The 21,096-nt window shown below is 32.6% G+C and overlaps 1 protein-coding gene across 1 annotated transcript; it reads left to right on the plus strand.

Moving 5' to 3' along the window:
* The first annotated feature begins 213 nt into the window (after positions 1-213).
* On the plus strand, positions 214-20,508 carry LOC127701176 (baculoviral IAP repeat-containing protein 2-like). Its single transcript, XM_052205007.1, has 6 exons — positions 214-321; positions 12,494-13,769; positions 14,454-14,641; positions 15,394-15,529; positions 16,809-16,988; positions 18,669-20,508. The coding sequence occupies exons 2-6, from the start codon at positions 12,806-12,808 to the stop codon at positions 18,866-18,868; spliced, it is 1,668 nt and encodes a 555-aa protein (XP_052060967.1). The 5' UTR covers positions 214-321; positions 12,494-12,805; the 3' UTR covers positions 18,869-20,508.
* The last annotated feature ends 588 nt before the right edge of the window (positions 20,509-21,096 follow it).

Genomic DNA, 21,096 nt, shown 5'->3' on the forward strand with positions numbered 1-21,096 from the left:
AATGTTTTCTCGGGGTAACAATCTGCTCTATCACCCTCTCAGCTATGTGTTATTTATATAGTGTGATATAAAAAAGGCCACCCACACATCAAATTTTAAATAAGAAACATAGGACGTATTATAAACTACTTGTCTACGCCCAAGCAGTATTGAATCATAACTCTAATAAACTTACTAAAGTATGTGAATTTATATCTAGTATGCTAAGTTTATGTTACACCTGTTTGTTCAACAACATCAAAGACTTGTTCAGGCAGTTATAATGAGAGTTTATATATCCTATGATTCTGAAAAGCTTATATGATATAACAGATCTAGAAGGTAAGACATCTTCTGATTTTCTGAGTATTGTGGCTGGCATTAACTAACGTACGGAAAACAGTACGAACAAATTATCAGAACGAACAATAGATCTCATATCCCTTTCATTTCATCGGGAGATTCATTTAGGGAAAACGGTAGTATTTATTCTGCCATAGGCGACAATACTAACATTTTCTAAATTTACCACTTTTTATAATAAAAACCTGGACAAAACAGTTATGCATGGTATTAGTACTTTATTATTCTGTTATAAAAAAGTCAAATAGTATCATGACCAACTTCCAACGGAGCTTGTTTATGTTATCCATGCCCATCGTCATTTTACACCACATTTATGAAATTTTGGAAGTCTTTTCGAATAATTCTCTAAAAAATATTTCAATGGGTTTCAAAAATTATATTGTAAATATACACACTGCGGCAGTTATTCATAGATAGATAAAAAAAATATTGTACCTTTACATCCAATCACAGCGCTCCTAAGTTGACTTCCTTCATCTGCCTTGGATACACAAAAGGCCAACCTAAAGCCGGGAAAATGTAATACTACTTTTTTCCCTGTAGCGTCGTGTTCGCCTGGCGCTCGGGTTGCAGAGGTGTTATGGCTTCCACCAAACCGACTTTCTGATGTTTTTCATCTAAGCACGTGGTATGAATAAGTAAGAGCAAAGACTGGTAGAAATGAAATCAGAATAATGTGCCCATGTCAGTCTGGTTTATATTTATGCACACAATATACATGTATCATGATGTAAGTCGTTAGTTTTTATGCGTGATAATATCCGTGTTCCTTTTAGAGATAAAGATATCACATTTTTTCATGGTAATCTTCGTGCACAATTATTGACAAATAGATTGACTCCTCCTTTCTTATTGTTGTTTTTCCTTTCTATGATTTGGCTCCCTCAGCTTCATATGGAGAACATTTCTCATTTGGCTCGATATTTGTCTCTTTTACTCAATTATTAACAACTATCATATTCGTGAATTGATTTTTCGTCAGCTGATGTTACTCCTATTTTAAAATCATTAATTGCATTGCATTTTCAAGCTGCTAAACTACGGAAAATGTCACGATAAATGAAAATTAGAAATTATTCTAAATTTTGTACAAATAAATACAAAATTTTAGTTTTCTTTTAATTTAAGGAAGTTGACAAACCTGACATTACTTACAACATATCAATTTAGCCTTTAAATGTGCTTCCTTAATTAAAGTTGTAGCGCGGAAATAATTCCGCGTTTTTCAGTTTTGAACATAAAAGTATCATGAGGGTCTGGATGAGGTTAACAGAATAGAAAATAATGGCCAAAAAGTGCAGAAGAAAGAGCAAAAAGTATAAAGATTTTAAGAATAGAGAAAAATATGCCCTACAAAGTAAAAAATAGAGAAAAATGGGGTGCTAAAATATAAAGAGCAGAGAAAAGGGCTCAAAATAAATAAAGAATAGAGAAAAAAATGTTCTAAAAAGTTGAAGAAGAAAAAAATAACAAGGGAATAATCCTTGCATTCTAAAAACAAAAACCCCTTGGAATGGAACAATAAGGATCACGGAAGAACAAGTGTTGATACATAGTAGTTAGACTTTTTAAACACAATGGTTGTTGAAAAGGGGACGTCACATGGATGGAAGGACATCACATGTATAAATGTATTTAAATCCATATTGGATATATATATATATTAATAGTATTTAGTAGTACTTATAAACAATCCCAATTTTCAAGACAGGCATAAAATAACAATAGAACTGTTTGAGATATTTATTTTACTAGTTGAAATACAAAACTTTAACTGAAAGTTATAATAATAGCTCTTTCAGAAAACGAAAAAAAAACTGTATGGTAATCCCGTCAATTCCACCACAAGTATATAAAAAAAGTCATTAGAACTTAGGGTAGGGAACTCTTGATATATTTATTTGATCTGTTGGGTTTTTTTTTTTTTTTTTTTTATTTCGCTACATGTATATACCGGCGCTAATTAGAATAGAGAATGAAAACGGGGAATGTGTCAAAGACAAAAAAAAAAAAAAAAAAACCGCATCCTAAAGCGCTTGAGCGTCAGCTGACCCTTAAACAAATAATGTATACTAGTGCAGCGAAATAGACGCCACACTAAACTCCGAACCAAATTTAAAAAAACACACAAGACTAACAAAGGCTAGATGGTCCTGACTTATGACAGTCGCAAAAATGTCGTAGGGATAGTATAGACATTTCGAGGTGTATCTAATACATAAACCGATTTTTTTCTAGAAACAAAGGGAAAACAAATTAGTTATTTATGACAACTGTAAACATACCATGTAAAATGTCTGTAAAATACATGTACCATAACGGTCAGTAATGTGGCGTTAGTGTACCGCAATTATGTTAATCTTAATTCGAGTCATAAAGCCTTCTGTCAAACCTCAAATATTTATTATTATATTGGCTATCTTACTGGGGTTAAATAAAACCTGTCTTTAAATATCAGATTTGTCATTTAAAATTTATCTTTTTGAACAAATAGAATAATTAAATTACCTACTTTTTTCTCTAAAAATACCTTTGTCTTTAAATAGAAAAAAGTTTTTAAATGTTGAAATAGGGAGTTATATTTTTAAATCCTTATTTGGTCATAAGAAACACGTTAGTCAATAGTTTCACTAATTGAGTTATTTTTAGCTGTAAGTTTTCTTTTAAAGAATAAAGATTATTAAATATGTTCATTATTTGAGCAAAGCTCCTTGAAACGAAGAAAAAAGTAAACGTCGTTAAACGTGCACTCTGGTTAAGCTTATTACTTTTTTTAAACTTATTCCCAGACAAGCAAAAATTTGCGAAGGAGATAGAAAAGCATCCCCCTTTTACACACATACACACAACTGACGTTCCTGTACTTTTGTTCTTCTGAAAATATTTTCAAAAATGAGGGAAAATTTAATTTGGGTTTTTTTATATGATGTCTTGTATTTGCAGTGTAACTGTATTACACATGTTAGAGAGTTGGGCCGGTGTTTAACTTCCTACACAACAAGTTTGATGGTATTACAAATATATTATGTGACTTATAATGTAGGAATATAAAATGAAACATTAGTCTGGTTCCGTAGTAGAGAGGAGGTATACCTCGGCCTGGTACCCTGGAGATCCTATATATACTTGTTTACTTTACTGTTATATCTTATTTATTACAAATCGAGCGTGCCGAGAAAATGTATCACTGTTCAAAGACAATAACGATGCAAAATTATTATTTTCTGTCTTTTTGAATCATCTCAAGGTGTATTTTTCTGGATATTTAAGCCATATTTGTAATCCAGAAAACTGTCTCATTGGACAATCTTACCACACCTTATTTTTATATTTATTATAATTCATATAAAAACAGTTTAGTAACTCACTTAGCAGATAAGACTAGTTTGATACTCTGTAATCTTGAAATACCGATTACATTCGGTGGATGGGATAACATTCCCTTTAGAAGACATACTTTGTCGTTAGGGTCATTAGTTTTGCAATACCATTGCCAACAAATTTCTTAATACATGTTTAATAATTAATAAGACAAAAATCAGTACCATACCAAATACTTTCACAAATATACATGACGAGTTGTAGGGAAATAAACGCACAACTTTGTACTTTACGAACAGTAACAAAAGGTTCCGAATTATAGATTTAGCTGAATATCTGTAATTCGGAACCTTTTGTTACTGTTCGTAAAGTACAAAATTGTGCGTTTATTTCCCTACAACTCGTCATGTCTGTTTGTGAAAGTATTAGGTAACAAAATGTTCCGAATTATAGATTTAGCTGAATATCTGTAGTGTGACTGTATAAAGGTTGCAATTCTGTAAATATAGACGATACAATTGCCCATAGGATCTCCTTTTATGGCTAAAACTGTGCCATTTTTACTATGAAGTTTCGTTAAAAAAAATATGTGCTAGAATGGAAAGTTCATATGCACGACTATTTCTTCAAAGGTCAAAACATAGGGCTGTGCGGCATATTTTCAACACTTATATGCCTCAAACTATTAAGAGTTTAAACTTAAACTAAAATTATGTACTACCCCTCCCTTCACTTTGGGTCTTCCTTAGAATTCTATTTGGCAACTATCTATGTTTATTTATACTGGTAAAATTCGCAAGTTGTGTCCCTATGAGATGAAACATATCTGGGAACCAGTAGGTAAACTTTAACAAAATATCTATGAATATTATATATCTCCCCAAAAGAGGAGTGGTTTGTGAGACAACTATATTTACAAAGTGCAACCTATAAAATCGGCTAATGCGGAAAAAAATGGCATGATGATAATCGACTTCGACGTTGTCACATTTTGATTATAATTTGATGAATGATTATCTTTTAAGACATTAATAAAATCTTGAACCTTGAATATTTCATGTGAAATTGCACTTTTGTCCTCTCTTCGACATTGTCATTGGACTTTCAAGTCACACTTTCTGTAGTTTTTTACACAATATATATAAGCCATAATATAATTTTTCTGATAGTAATAATGGTCAGATTCCTTCAAGCCCTTTTTGATAAGTAAAACCCTGCAAATATATTGGAAGAAGTTCCATTAAGATCGTTGTACAATTTTGGCACAAAACATAGTAAAAACAAATTACCATATACATGTACTCTATGTACATTTTTCTATTTTGACTATATTTTTTTACTATTTAGACAATATTTTGTTTTTCAGTAACGATTCCATTAAAAAACTCTTTTTCCCTCACACAATACCTAATAAGGCAGCGAAATTTAAAACCTTGTGCCTTCTTTAATTAAAGATAAACTTCAACTTCTTATGGCCATAAAAATTACACCAAAAAAGGTCAATATTTCAATCTTAAAATAGTTTTATAAAACTAAAAATATACAAACAAGGAAATAATATAATTAGAAAATTACATTTAATTTTAAAAACATATTTAAGGGGAAAAAATAAAAGCTTAATACATAACCTTTGGTCTCATTAGTTTATTCTGAATAAGAAGATTCTGACTGTATCAAAGGTAGGGTTATATTAAAAAAAAACTGAATATAATAAAAAAAAAAACCTAGCAGAATGTATAATAAAGGGAGTTAACTCAATTCCTGTGATACATTAGAATGAAAACGAATAAACTCAAACTTCAAGATATAATTTCCGTTTATGTATCTTTTATACATATACTTTTTTCAACCTACGAAGTCTTGGAGGACTGATATTTTGTTGTATTAGTTTTATACTATTCCTCATTACATTTTGTTTTACTAATCAATTCTCTTCGATTTTTTCGATAAGATCCAAGCACACTACATCACAAGAAACTGAGAAAGAAGATATTTAACAAAGTGCAAATTTTGTATGTATCAGTTGTTTCACTCACAGGGGGGTCCTAATTAGACTTTGGAATATGAATTGTCAAATATTTCTGTAGAAACAACTGAGCCATTTTTTTATATATAAAAGAAGATAAAGTTTAACTCATCTTTTCAAAAAATTTACGTATGATCACATGCAATTACGTTATGGAAAATCAACGTGCGTATCAGATGAACACAATTTTTCCATGTGTTGTAGCGACATTTCCTACATCCTTTCCTCAATTTACAAAAAAAATATGACATTGACCGAGTAGGACATATGATTTAAATTTTACCAGCCACGAGTTACACGTTGTGTAATATCTGATTGATTGATTGATTGTTTCTTAACGTCCAGTTGCAAATATTTCATGCATGTTCAGGAAATATCTGAGTTCATCTAAAGATATAGTTGGATTCTTGGTATTTTTGCTTTAGGTTTCAGCGTTGAGTTTTGTGACACTTATCTTTGAATATCTGAATAGTGTTCTTGTTTATCCTTTGTCAAAATTTCTCTTATTGGTCTGTCAAAAACTATCACATATTCAGCAATGTTTTAGGGTTAGAAAACATGTACTGATGGTTTACGATTTTGATGACTTAGAGCTAGACAAATGAAGTTCGACCAGATTAGAAGTAACGCGACGGTGTCACTAGTAGAGCAGAAGCTACTAAATTTTCTAGAGCACCTGATTAAATTTTGAATTTTGATGGTGTTTCTTATGAAGGTATAATTCATTCCATGAATATTCGTGTCAAATAAACTGTGGGTAAAACTTTGGTTAAGTGAGCCGTTCATGACTATCTTACAATTAAATTCCACTCTGGTCTTGTTTAAAATGTCTTTATCTCAAGCACTGTACGTTAAGCAACTAACAATCACTCAATCATTATCTCAAGGGAGTGGAAATACGTTACAGACATAATAGAATATGTTCACTTGGAAGAGCCTTTTATGCACAGTTTTGTTCAATGTAGTAATGTTGCACTAATACACTTAGAGACAGAAAAGTCTGATAGACTTGTCGTACAATTAAGAACTTTCAATTGTAAAACTTATATAGACATTGTATAAACTAAGGAAAATGTGTTGTTAGAGTAGCCATTTTACGAAGAATTGCTAATCTAACTGCTTGACATAAATATAAACATAAACTGTGCCAAAATATGCAATTTTTATTACATGTATTCATATTTCATAATTCGTATTTGTAACATTTATGGTAAGACGTCAATAAACAATTTGCTGAAGGAAAAAAAAACAAATTGTTCTGCCTTTATTTCACACAAAAAGCAATTTTCAAAAAATTGGTATATTAGAAAATCAGAAATTCCAATTATTAACGACTTCCTGTATGTTCTAACGACCTTAATTTCGTTTTGTTAACACACAACCAATTGAAATTGGAAATGTTTTAGAGTGACTCAGAACTATGCTTCTGATTAATTTTGAATAGGAAGAATATTTGAACCAAAAATCAAATTGAATTGAAGTTCGATTGAAAGAAAAAGTATGTACTTCTTTTCAGAAACAAACAAGTTCAATTTTCAAAAATAAATTAAAAAATGAAAACAACAAGTTTTTCTGGATTCACCTTCATCAGGAACGCTCAAAACCGAATATCAACATTTGCATGAACGAAAATGCAATGCACTGAATAACAATGTTATTTTATGAAGGTAAAAATAATAAATGATAGTGAAAAACCAAGTACTTTAATAATCTACATCAGCCATAAGAAGTGAATTAGGATATCGGATTCGAAAAGGAATGACAGTTATCTCTCTTCATACAGAAAATCGGGTAATATATTTTATTATACTTCACGTAAAAATGCCATATTTTGATTGGCTAATACGAGGGTGTTAATTTACTCTATTACCCTTCACGGAGACGCTTGATCAAGTGTGCGCTTTATTAAATACGACTCTATCCTATGGCAAATACTCTATTACCCTTCATGGAGACGCTTGATCAAGTGTGCGCTTTATTAGATACGGATGGTTGTTATGTACAAGACGTCATAGTTTATTACTTTGAATTTGAAATTTAATCGAAAGTAATAACAGAACATTCAGTATAAGAAATTAAATAGCACATATCTGAGAGGGTGATAGAGCAGTTTGTTACCCCTCGAAAAGACATTGTCAACCTTGGCTTCGCCTCAGTTGACAATATTTTCTCGGGGTAACAATCTGCTCCATCACCCTTTATATAATGTCTGTGAATCATACTTTACGTACAAAAAAATGTGCATACATATTACATACTCCTGTTATTAAGAACTAAAATCTCTATTATGCTGGAACTGAACCAAGCTTTTTGAAAAAGCTGACTTTGGACCTATAAATTTATTGAAAAAAACATTGAATAATGTGTAGTCGTGGAATTCCGTTTCCATTTAAGTTAAAATTATGGTTAATATTATACTGGAGTGTAATATCCCGGTGTATCATGCAAATCGATTGGTTACCTTGACAGGGGATATGAGCCCATACCCCTGTGAACAAATTTAAAGAGGTTAACTTTTCTAATAAAAATCAAGGGCTCGTGAAAGTTCATGATCCGTGCAACAGTCCTAATGGATAAATAAAAGTCAAAAATAGATATACAAAATGCTATTCCAACTTATATGTGTATATATGTATGTACAAAATAATTTCATTTCTACTATATGTTTCACTCCTTCATATTTTGTAAATGAAAGATCTCCATGTTCCATAAAAATATAAGATAAATAAGTATTTGTAGGAAAAAATCGATAATCTTTATGTTAACAAAAACATTTTATTAATTTTTTTTTCTCGCAGATATTAAGACTGATTTTTAAATCAAATCTTTATAAGGTTTTTTTTTTCCACCTTCCGTTTAATTGTTAATTTTATTTTTTTTTTGTTGAAAGCTTTATTAAATATATTATGTTCCGACATTTGAGAGTTATCATTGTTATAACGCTACTGAATTCGAATGGAATCCATAATTTAATAACAAACATAATAATATCATTTCCGACATAGGAAAGATTGATTTCGATATAAACTAAGGGAAATATTTGTTAAATGTATAATATAGTTACATGATATATGTTATATATATAGCACGCCTTTTACGAATTAACGTGGATTAAATATGTTAATGAGTAAGGCGTGGCTATATATGATTTGTAACATTAATTGACTATGACACATGTCAAAGGTGAATGCTGACCAATAAAACTTTATTGCACTCAACAAATTCCTTAACAGTCAACCAAAGGAACGTCCCTGAGGGTTGTACGTTGTACATATATTGTAAGCCGGGCTCTAAAACGACGTCAGAAACCCGGTCAATCTTGCACACTTGGTTTTCTCGAAACGTCCAACGCCATAACAAACGCTAGTACGCGTTTATACAATCTACACAGCCTGACCGACGAAATACACCATCAGATAGTTTTTGGCTTATAAGGCAGCAGCTATTTTCAACCTTAAAACTCTCTTTTGTCCGATTTTGAAATGACACGTGATCGAAATGTCTGTCTTTTGGTAGTTGAAAATAAATTGGAAATAACACTTTATAATTGTATACGTCCAATGGCTAAGCGCTTTTCTAGATTAACCTTCATTACAAACGTAGAAGCCGAAAAATTTAAAATCAAAGATGTATAAATACCGAAAAAACGTGAAGAGCTATATGACCAGTGGACCAAAAATGGTAGCAAAATCCATCGAAAGTCTTGCGGAAGTTGAAACCTAAGTTTCATAATAATTTTTAAATGTATCAACGGAAATATAAGGAATTAAGCTTAAGGTATGTTATAAATTATGTCCGTACCAGATCACTGACTACTGAGGTGATGCTACTCTCGATACTTTTAGTCCAGCAACAGCAGTATCGACCCAGTACTTGAAAATGAAAATAACACTTAAATTGTATGCGTCAGAAGAGCTTTTCTGGATTTACCTTTATCAGGAACGCTCAATGCCAAAGTGGAGGGAGGGAAGGGGCGGAGGGGGAGAAGGATGTTGAAAATTAATAACTTGTCCTAGAAGAACTGAAAATAAATAATTTTACGCAAGACAGGACGAAAATAATTATTCTGCAACGTAAAATGCAGGATATAAACGTATTCAAAGGTGAAATAAGCATGCCTAGCAACAGATGAAAATACATGATCAATCCAGAAAAAGCCGTCATCACCCACTCCTGGTCCACCCCCTTTGCCCCTTTTCACACCCCACCCCCAGAAAATGAAATAATCGTCCCTTCAAGTAGCAAAACAAAATTGTTGCGGGTTTAAGCATCAAAGTTGGATAATACAATGTGTTTAATAAAATGCCTTTATGTTCTTAATCATTAAACATAATTAACCGAAAAATAACAATAAGCCTAATATATAAAACGAATGTATGGGAAGAGTTCACCAGGTGTGCAGCTAACCTTATTTAAGTGTTCTCATAAAATATTTTACCTAAAGAAAGAACATTTTGAACACATATCATCACACAGTGGAAGCAACACCGTTGAAATACAAATGTATCTACAAATACAAACTAGAAAATAGCCACCATACAAATGATTGCAAAAAAAGTTTATTTTCCAAACTTCGAATTGCAATAAAATATCATAGAAATATTTTTCCACTTTTGAATCGTGCAACATAAGTTGCTACTTTCAAGGTCCAATTCGGACCAATGGTAAATATTTGTTAAAAGACGCGAACACTCGAATGAATACATGTATGGGAATACGGTAAACATAAGGACGTGTATTTTGATAACAGGAATAAATACACATAGATGCAACCAAGCTTCCAAAACGGTGTTTTTATTTATGAAAGAATTTAGGAGATTTAATTTAATTTTTGAAAGGGTAATTCTGACGTAATAATATAGCAGTTATTACTTCGCATCATTACGGTTCAAAGCTATTATTTTCATTCGATATTCACGGCATCTTGAAATTATTACGTAACAAATATCGGTTCGAATAGGTTGCCTCATGATGTGGTTTAGGATCTATTGGATAGAATGAAATATATAGAATTGGGAACATGTCCCGGATTGGAGAACATATTAAATACGGAATATGATTACAGTATGGGTATACTGAAGTCATGTTGACGTTATTTATGATACTGCGAAACACTTCATACCTTTTTAGAAACTGGCGTAACTAACTTGTTCATGGATTACGTTCATTGATATCGAAGACGTCACTACAGACACGGTCATGTCGGACTGTAAAAAGGGGTCAAAGGAACTTCGCTGCCCTCTACTTTGTCTTATATGTCATTAACCAATATATGCGTCCCTCTGTCTGTATCACTCTGCTCAGCTCTTAATAAAATTGCATATCACGGCTTTGTGACGTCAAATACGTTAACCCGGCCTTAATAAATTTGACCCGGACATATCACCGACGTCATAATATATGAACCGACGTTGATAAGTTTGACCGGAACTTATCACGCCATCTTCCGGTTTGCTGGTGAAACAAAGAAAACAATTTGTTTCTTACATGCAACTTACGCAAATACAACCCGATAAATCGATTATCTGGTTGTATGCATATTCATATTGTAAAATATCAGCTGCTCGACACAATATGAAGCCTTTTTAATCTCGTTCGCTGCGCTCACTCGACAAAAAGCTTCATATTGTGACTCGCAGCTGATATTTTACGATATCAATATGCAGACAACCTGATAATCGGTACTTTGTGAATATAGTTCTGTTATCAACACCTTAAATATATATTCCCTATATAAATTTGTAACATGTGTTTCAGTTATAAAAGGCAAATATTATATCAGTTCAAGTGGTATATGAATTAGTACAGATTATCGGGTTTTCTCAGAATGATATCGTAAAATATAATATCAACCGCGAGCCATACTGTGAACCTTTTTGGCGAGTGAGCGCATCGAACTACCAAAATAGCTTCATATCGTGTCGAGCGGCTGATATTTTACGATATCTGTACGTAGAAAACCCAATAATCTGTTTATCGTTCTATTACTGGTCTTTTCCCCTCCCTTAGATAGTACTACGCTTGACGAAAGCAAGCTTGATAACGTCTTGTGACATCGCTAAAAACTTCTCCTCGGACATTAAGACGTCGCTGATTATGCCTTCTCACGTCTCAAAACCGTGATTCAAGAATTACGGAGATAATGAGCAGGGTGATATAGGAAAAATCGTTCAATAATGATAATAATAATGATAACAAATCTTTCTTGTCATATAAGTAAACATAATTAAAAAACTCAAAGTACTAATCATTAGGAAATTTGCAGTCATATTAAGATCAATTATAATTAAGAAAAGAGTAGATTTACTTGTGTTTATTATTAGAGGATAATTGTCTCTTTTCCCTTTTATTAGTATGATCTATTTAACAAAGTTGAAAGTAGGAAAATTCTGGTCTAGATATGTGACAATCATATGATACTGTTAGTGATAATTTAACCTTGTCTGAAGGTTGTCCTTGAACACTTTTTTATCATTTTACAAACACGTATTACATCTTTGTTTTTTATACTTTGCATTATGATAACACCTGATCCCAATACAAATGGCTTTTTATACTCATTGCATCAGTAACAAATGGATCCAAATTGCATTTCATTATGAAAAGTATCACATGTAAGTGTTTATAGTATCCTTGCATCTTGTGTTTCAATTAAAACGTCAACATATGTTATTTCTTTTTGACAAAATATATGTTACATTTGTAAGATGTCACTCATTACCCTTTTCGTTATCAAATATGTTGGTGCCGTTATGTTAATTAAATGTAAACATGTTTTAATGAAAATCGATTATGTTTTAGAATGTTTTTGAATACGTCGTATACGGATGAAGATGCAAACATGTATTTTTCTCAATGGAAAAAGTTTATTTTTGACTGATCGTGAAAGATGAAGTGAACGGGAATGAAGGCAAGACGAACACTACATACATGTACAATTCTTTATAACGCTGCTTCAGGAGTGTTCAATTATTAGTCTTTTTGACGTATTATTGATTGGAAGTGATTTCAAAACATTCATAAGATTTTAATGTCAATATATGTCAAAAACAAAAGTTTGATTTCCTATATGGAAATCTAGACCTTAAAGACGTTGTTTATCCATTAATAAGAATGTTACAACAGCATGTCTTCCAGGAATGTTCATTCTTTCCTCCAGATGACCGCTCAGTTTGCAAAAATGATACAAAATCATTAAGAGATCCTATGGAATATGAAGGCACAAGATTGTCAACTTTTGCAACATTTCCAAATATTCTTGGTGTTTATGCAACCAAACTTGCAGGAGTTGGTTTCTATTATTTAGAAAAAGACGATGAGGTTATTTGCTTTAAATGCAAAATAATACATAAAAATTGGAAACCGTACGATTCTCCAATAAATATTCACCAACACATTTCTCCGCTTTGTGATTTTATCAAACATATCGGCTCTAAATACATGGAACATTCACAACATATATCAGAAGGTACAGTAAGTAATGGTACATGTGATATTTCTTACGTAGGAACTGAATGTAACAAGATATTGCACGACAAAAATAAACTGCCGGTTAATGGTAACGATCCTCGACAGAGCTTAAATATGCATAATGGTGGAACAGAGACTCAAAGAATTCAGACAAACACAATTAATCAAAATTCAAACAATTTCAGATGGAATGTTTCAAATACTTATGGTGGACGTGTACAAACTAATCCTGTTGGAATAAACCAAAGTCTTAACAACACCACAGACAATGTGTCTAATACCGATATAACCAGGACAGAATCTAACCAAATACCAAATGATTACTCGACTAATGATGTTAACAGCTTGAATCATATTCCACAAACTGGTTTAGAGACTTCAAATAGAAATGCAAGCACACCAAACCACCAATCCTCAGGTCAAATAACTACCACAGATATAACTAGCAAAGCCCCAGTGGAACAATTGATGATGGGGATTTGCGTTGAAAACCCAAAGTATCCAAAATGCGCCATCCGAGTATCTAGACTGGACTCGTTTAAATATTGGCCAACGTATTTGACACAGTCGCCAGACGAAATGGCAACCGCTGGATTCTTTTTTACAGGTATAGAACTCTTTATTTATTAAAGAAAATAAAGTAAAGTTTTCAAGTTTGACTTATATCAAAGTTAATAAAAAAAAAACACAGTAAGATATGTCGCATCTTATTATGTTAGACAATGTTAAATTTGTTCTTAATTGACAGCTAGAATATTTTAAATCGGAGCTACAAATCGTATTGATAAAATTGATGGATCGCTTGCGATGAACCGCGAAAAAGTCGCGCAATTGAAAATTGAAAAATTAATGCAATATAATGCATATGATAAAAAAAATCAAGATTTCTAGTAAGTTAAAAATTTCATATCATTATAATTACATTACTTGTATGTTTCATTATAATACAGTATTTTGATTGGCTAACAGCAATCTCGCGTCATTCTGAAATTAACCTTCTTTTCAAAATGAAATGTAACATCCATGATGACACGAGCTTCCACAATAAAGTGTAATAAAAGAAGAACTTGATAGAAATCGTGTTTTCATGATCCTAGCAAAAAAATGTAAATATAAGTATTAAATGCCTCTTTTAGTAATTTTATAGGGTTGAAAAAGCGTTGACCGTGCGCACATTTTTAGAATGTAGCGCTTTCGCGCTTCTTACAAAATGTTCTTCGATCAACGCTTTTACACCCCAATAAATTTACAAAAAGAAGCATTCAATTCTTAAGACAATATTATATTAAAGGTAGTGAAGATCATTGTCGCTGCTTTTTCTGTGGAGGAGGATTAAAAAACTGGGAACCAGGTGATGATCCTTGGGTAGAACATGCTCGCTGGTACCAGAACTGTGCTTTTGTGCGACAAAGTAAAGGCGATAGATTTATAGAAGATGTTCAAACAAACAAATATATTCCGGCCGAAATTGTGGAAAAGGTAAATTAAAAAACATAATGTTTATACAAACGCTAATAAGTAAATTAAGCAACACTTTTAAAGTCTTAATTATTTTGTGTATACACCAACGGTGACTGGGGAACAGAAATATCGTCAATTGTGGTCTTTTCCCAACCGACAGTAACACACTTCCAAACAGGAGCGTCCGTTTGGCTGTGCGGGGTGTATAATTAGGCAGCCACGTTCGGTTAGAATTGGGACGTAAAACCCGATGCCTTATGTAGAAAACCGCTCTCTGCACGTTGTGAACCCTCGCAACAACTTTATGAAAGGTCCGTCGTAGGTACATTTTGTAGCCTGTTGCATGGCAAAATTTCTGTCTCTATCCAATATACCCTTATTTTCCAGTGGCAGTCCAAATTGATGTCCTTCATCCCGGACGACCTCTATTACAAGACCTACCTATTGTATTTATTGTTAACTACTTTTTCTCGTCCTGAACATCCATGAAGTATTTGCCACTGAACGTAAAGAAAACTGCAACCAATCATACTACATTGTATGTCTGCAAATCAAAATTACAGGATGAGGTGCGTTTTAGTTGTACGTGTAACTTTATTTAAACCGTAACAGGTTATGCAAAACACAAACAAATAAAACATGCAGTACATTAATTACAACTATACACGGGGGTACAAACAGCACGTTAATCAAGTGTAAGCAAGTCAAGTTAATAATTATGTATTGTGATATTTGACCATTGTGGACCTCATTTATTTGTAACATTACAGAATAAGCTTCCTAGTTCAGAAAGGCCATTGTGTGATTTTAAGAACAATCCTGCAGTTAGATCTGTAACAGAGTTTGGTTATGATGAAAAGTTAGTCAAAGAAGCTTACGAAACTCTTCAAAAAGCGGGAAAATCAGGTATGTATCAAAAGTGACGGAAAATTTAGAGAGGATAGTTACACTAACATGGTCAATTCATATTGTTCCGGTTTTGTTATTATCAGAAAATAGATTAAAATGTAGGAATAAAGAAATATTTGTATTTTTCTCACTGCTAATTTCTTCTAAATACTACCTATATGTTCATGACGTCACAAAAAAGTACTCGGCTACCTGGCCAGTGAGCCTTCCTCATGGATTTACGGTCTTAGAGCAGAGAATGGATTCATAATAATCAAATCAATACGAACCAGTTTTGTTATCAATGTCAATGTTTTCTTTAATACTTTTTTTTAATTTCATTCATGATTCTGAAGTACAGTTCTAAACTTAAAGGTAAAATGTTCTAGTGTTACAAAGTCTAAAAATCACTGAAAAACGGTGAAAACGCGCATCTCGTACGCATCTTAATATGGTCAAAGTTTAAGATGTTGAGCTTTGTATTGTTATAGATTATAGTGATTTAATTATTTGTCATCTGGATTAAAGTAAGTGTTTGCAAAACAACTTCAAAATTTATAAATAGACAAACGGTGTGACTCTTGAAAAAGTATATAAATAACTCACTAAAGAGTGCCATCCTATTTTATTTTTAGTTTTTGGCAAAATTTTCTACAATATACACCAAAACGTTGAGATACGTTGAAAATATGGTAAGGCTACTCCAAATTGATTCATAGTTCTTCAAATTTGCTGTCTCCAAAGTTTTGAAAACCTTAAAAAAAAAATCTGCCATTCCCTGATAACTTTCTGAATTATTGCTCCATTTAATGTTATCACTCGCCCCACAATCCACAGAAAATTGCAATCTTTTTGTGTTCCAGTACCGCTTGCTAAAATATTCATTTAGGAAAAAAAGACACAAATACAAATTTCGCTCGCTCGCTCCAAATTTTGTACATAAAAGTCCAATGAACAAGTATTCAATTTGGAGAGGCCTTAACAATGGGATACGAACATTGAAATTACTCGTTATCCTTTTGACTCTGAAACAGCTCACTCCCCCCTCTTTATATTTTATTTACAGACATCTAAATCGAATATATAATACATAATTATATCTTTTAATTTCTATCTTTATCGTTTCTATGCATTATATGTCAATAAGTTTTTGACCAAAAGCTGCACAGACCCATCCGGGTCCTATGGTGGATCTGTGTCACGTATATTTAGATTAAGAGATTATAATATTAATTGTGTAAAGAATAATGAATATAATTACAGTCTCAAATCTAAATTTTAACGACCTGTTTTGTAGATATTACGAGTACCGGGCTTCTTGAAGCAATTTTCAGTTTAGAGGAAAATTCGAAACATACCCAAGAAAATTCAAATTATAACCAACAGCCAATGAAAAACTCGCAATCAACAATAGAACCTGCAAAAAGTATAGCAGAGCAAATTACACACGAAACAACGAGCGATCGAGAGCCAGAATGTATGTATTTTCACTTCAAATCGTAGTTACTTTTAGTGGACATATTCCTATGAAAACATAAGAAGATGTGGTAGGATTGCAAATAAGACAACTTTCCATCAGAAACCAATTGACGAAAAATGTTAGCAAGTATAGGTCACCGTACGGCCTTCAACAATGAACAAATCCCATACCGCATAGCAAGCCCCGAGATGACAAATGTAATACAATTCAAACGAGAAAACTAACGTCCTGATTTTTATATAAAAAAAGCCGAAAAACAAATATCCATAAAATTGAGAATTGAAATGGGGAACGTGTCAAAGAGACAACAACCCGACCATAGAGCAGACAACAGCCGAAGGCCACCAATGGGTCTTCAATGCAGCGAGAAACTCCCGCACCCGGAGGCGTCCTTGAGCTGGCCCCTAAACAAATATGTATACTAGTTCAATGATAATGGACGTCATATTAAACTCCAAATTATACACAAGAAACTAAAATTAAAAATGATACAAGACTAACAAAGGCCAGAGGCTCCTGACTTGGGACAGGCGCAAAAATGCGACGGGGTTAAACATGTTTTTTGAGGCCTCAACCCTCCCCCTATACCTCTAGCCAATGTAGAAAAAACAAACGCACAACAGTACGCACAGTAAAACTCAGTTCAAGAGAAGTCCGAGTCCGATGTCAGAATAGGAAACAAAAGAAAATAAACAAAATGACAATGATACATAAATAACAACAGACTACTAGCAGTTACTGACATGCCAGCTCCAGACCTCAATTAAACTGATTGAAAGATTATGTCTTCATCATATGAATATCAGGCACAATTCCTCCTGTTAGGGGTTTAGTATTATACCATCATAAAATATATGATACATCATACATGTAAGTATACTGTATGGATAGTTTTGACCCTTTTCAGTCATTGATGATCGCATGTTTACTAGCTCTAGAATTTGGGTGGTTTTATTATGTGATGTAGGCTTGTTGTATAATTGTTCTTTACACCTCGTCAACTTAAATTCTTATAAATGTTGTGTACGGAATCTGCAGTAGAACCAATTTAAAAAGTAGGATATTACAGTTTTATATTTCAATGGTGTTAATATGTCTTTTGATTGAGTTAAGCTATTTCAGTTGAAATTTTATAGTGTGCCTTTCTATGTTGTGATGTTACACTATTGTTTCAGAAAAAGGGTGAAGGTTTGGTACCATTAAAACGTTTAAACCCGCTGCATTTGTTTGCACCTGTCCTAAGTCAGGAATCTGATGTTCAGTAGTTGTCGTTTGTTGATGTGGTTCATAAGTGTTTCTCGTTTCTCGTTTTTTATATAGATTAGACCGTTGGTTTTCCCGTTTGAATGGTTTTACACTGGTAATTTTTGGGGCCCTTTATAGACAACTGTTCGGTGTGAGCCAAGGCTCCGTGTTGAAGACCGTACTGTAACCTATAATGGTTTACTTTTATAAATTTTGACTTGGATGGAGAGTTGTCTCATTGGCACTCATACCACATCTTCTTATATCTATTGAACTCTTATCTCGAACATTAAAACACGACTTGTTTTATACTAACTCGGAGTATTTTCGAATATAAATTCTAACTTCACCTCGAACTTTAATTCAAACTTATGAGTTGCTTCAATAAACTGAATGTATAATATTTTACATTGAATTTTGTTTTTTTTTAAGTGTCAGTGAGAAGTCTTGAAGAAGAAAATCAAAACCTGAAAGATCAGCAGACTTGTAAAATATGCTTGGATGAACCGATTGCAATAGTTTTTCTTCCTTGTGGTCATTTAGCTGCTTGTGGTAGCTGTGAGCCTGCTCTAAGAAGATGTCCAATATGTAGAGCATTTATCAAAGGAACAGTAAAAGCCATAATGTGCTGATGTCTTTAGTTTTTATACAATTGATCAAAATTAATAAAACAAATCAGTTTTATATATAAGCAAGATCACGACGAAAACAAAAGATCAGATCTGTGAGCTCGAGTTCTTCGTGACGCTTACAGAAGACATATGATATAAAAAAAGATGATGTGGTATGATTGCAAATGAAACAACTCTTCACAAGAGACCAAATGACACAGAAATTAACAACTATAGGTCACCGTACGGCCTTCAACAATGAGCAAAGCCCTTACCGCATAGTCAACTATAAAAGGCCCCGAAATGACACAAACGAGAAAACTAACGGCCTAATTTATGTTCAAAAAAATTAACGAAAAACAAATATGTAACACAGCAACAAACGACAACCACTTGATCACTGGCTCCTGACTTTGGACAGGCACATTCATACAGAATGTGAAGAATGTGCACGTGGCGGGGTTAAACATGTTAGCGGGATCCCAACCCTCCCCCTAACTTGGGACAGTGATGTAACAGTACAACATAAGAACGAACAATATTAATGGCGTAATAATATTTGTTGTTTTGTTGTTGTTTATAATTATGGTTTTTGATAAAATTATTTTATAATATAAAATAATTACACAAGTTAATCATCCATCCTAATGCATTTAACTTATTATAAACAAAGTGCTCGAAATGGATTTCATGAACTTTAAAATCACGATTGTTGCTAAGATTTGCAAAACAAAACATAATACAATTTAAACATTTCCAAATATGAATAAAATGTAAGAAACAAAGATCGTCTTGGACAGTAAGTACATAGTGATGATTTCTCCATAGACAACGACTTCAATAGATACATGTGACCTAAATATCCCTTTGGTGGGAATTTTCATATGGCTTTTCAGTTAAGCGTGTTAATTTCAAATAAAGAATGTTTACAGACAACAGAGTAAATATTGAAAACACGTGTTGAATTATGCATAACCTCTTTTGTACACTTCAATATAAAATCAAGCCACACGGAACCATGTGTGTCTATACATTCTAATAATCGTTATCATTGTGGTTGTCGTTCGTCGTTACCACCGTTATCGTTGCTATCATAAGGAACATCGACAATTACCCGGTATAAATGATCATTGACATCTTTCTAGAAGTATTTCAATCGCAGTGATCATTTCGTGTGTTGCTATGTAGTTACTTTCCCGTTTGAAAAAAGTAAACACACTGAAAACGAATTTAGGAAGCTATATTAATTGATTGATAAAGGGCGTATAGAGCAGCAGTCGAGGCAACACGTAATGTCGATTAGGAAATTTTAACTGCGGTAAAGAAAATTATAAGTGCGATAAAAAAAATATTACCGATTCTCTAAAAATATGTATACTTGAAAGCAGAAACCGAAAAAATTTCAACATTTAAGGAAGGAAGCTGAATACATAAACATTGAATACTAGTATGTAATCTTAGTTATATAAAAAACTTGAAGAAGCGGACATATTTTCCTATCTAGTACATTTGAATTTTTACCAGTTACATGTATTAAACAGGACATAAATACATATAGGGCTAATACTTCCTATGCAATTTAACCAAATTGAGATTTCAGTTTGTTTTAGTACTTTAGCGACCACGTTATATTGTTTTTTTTTTTCTTTTTTAAGCGTTTTTAAAAGACAGTCTGACGTAAGTTGAGAAAATAATGAATTTTTAACATAAGTTTATTTTTCTTTTTTGCCGCAAAATAACAATGCCTGAAGTTACAAAACAGGAAAAACGACGTAAAAAAATTGGGCTTAAACTTCCTATTACTATCATTGTTATTTTGATAATTTATTCAAGAGCTTATCTATAAGATTACGAAGGCGAGGCGATCAACATAACGGCAAACCCAGTTCTCGATACATTTATTAGTTATGTTATCGTTAAAGCAATCAAGGAACAGTATATTAAGAAAAAATTGTCAAAATCGTCTTGACATTCATTTTACACGAGGAAGAACATATTAAGATTTGATACTGATAAGATTTATAAAATACTTTTCTTAATTCTCTAAGGGTAGCGTCAGCACAGTTGTCTTGATGCTCTAGAGTCCTCGCTTCGAGTGTGAAAAGTCATCAGATCAGTTCATGACTGGGTTATACCCAGGGTTTAAATGTCAGTATGAAAATTTGAATTGATGCTCCGTAAGCAATCACGCCTTGAATAAAACAAGCCTGTCGGACAGAAGTCGAAAAAATGTTTCCAGTGTTGATGAC

The sequence above is a fragment of the Mytilus californianus genome, unplaced genomic scaffold, assembly GCF_021869535.1.
Source record: "Mytilus californianus isolate M0D057914Y unplaced genomic scaffold, xbMytCali1.0.p SCAF_1, whole genome shotgun sequence".
Classification (NCBI taxonomy): Eukaryota; Metazoa; Mollusca; class Bivalvia; order Mytilida; family Mytilidae; genus Mytilus; species Mytilus californianus.

Coding starts and splice junctions, on each gene's coding strand:
- LOC127701176 (XM_052205007.1), top strand. CDS start 12,806: ATGTTACAACAGCATGTCTTCCAGGAATGTTCATTCTTTCCTCCAGAT. Junction 13,770..14,453: donor CGCTGGATTCTTTTTTACAG/GTATAGAACTCT, acceptor ATTATATTAAAG/GTAGTGAAGATCATTGTCGC. Junction 14,642..15,393: donor CGGCCGAAATTGTGGAAAAG/GTAAATTAAAAA, acceptor GTAACATTACAG/AATAAGCTTCCTAGTTCAGA.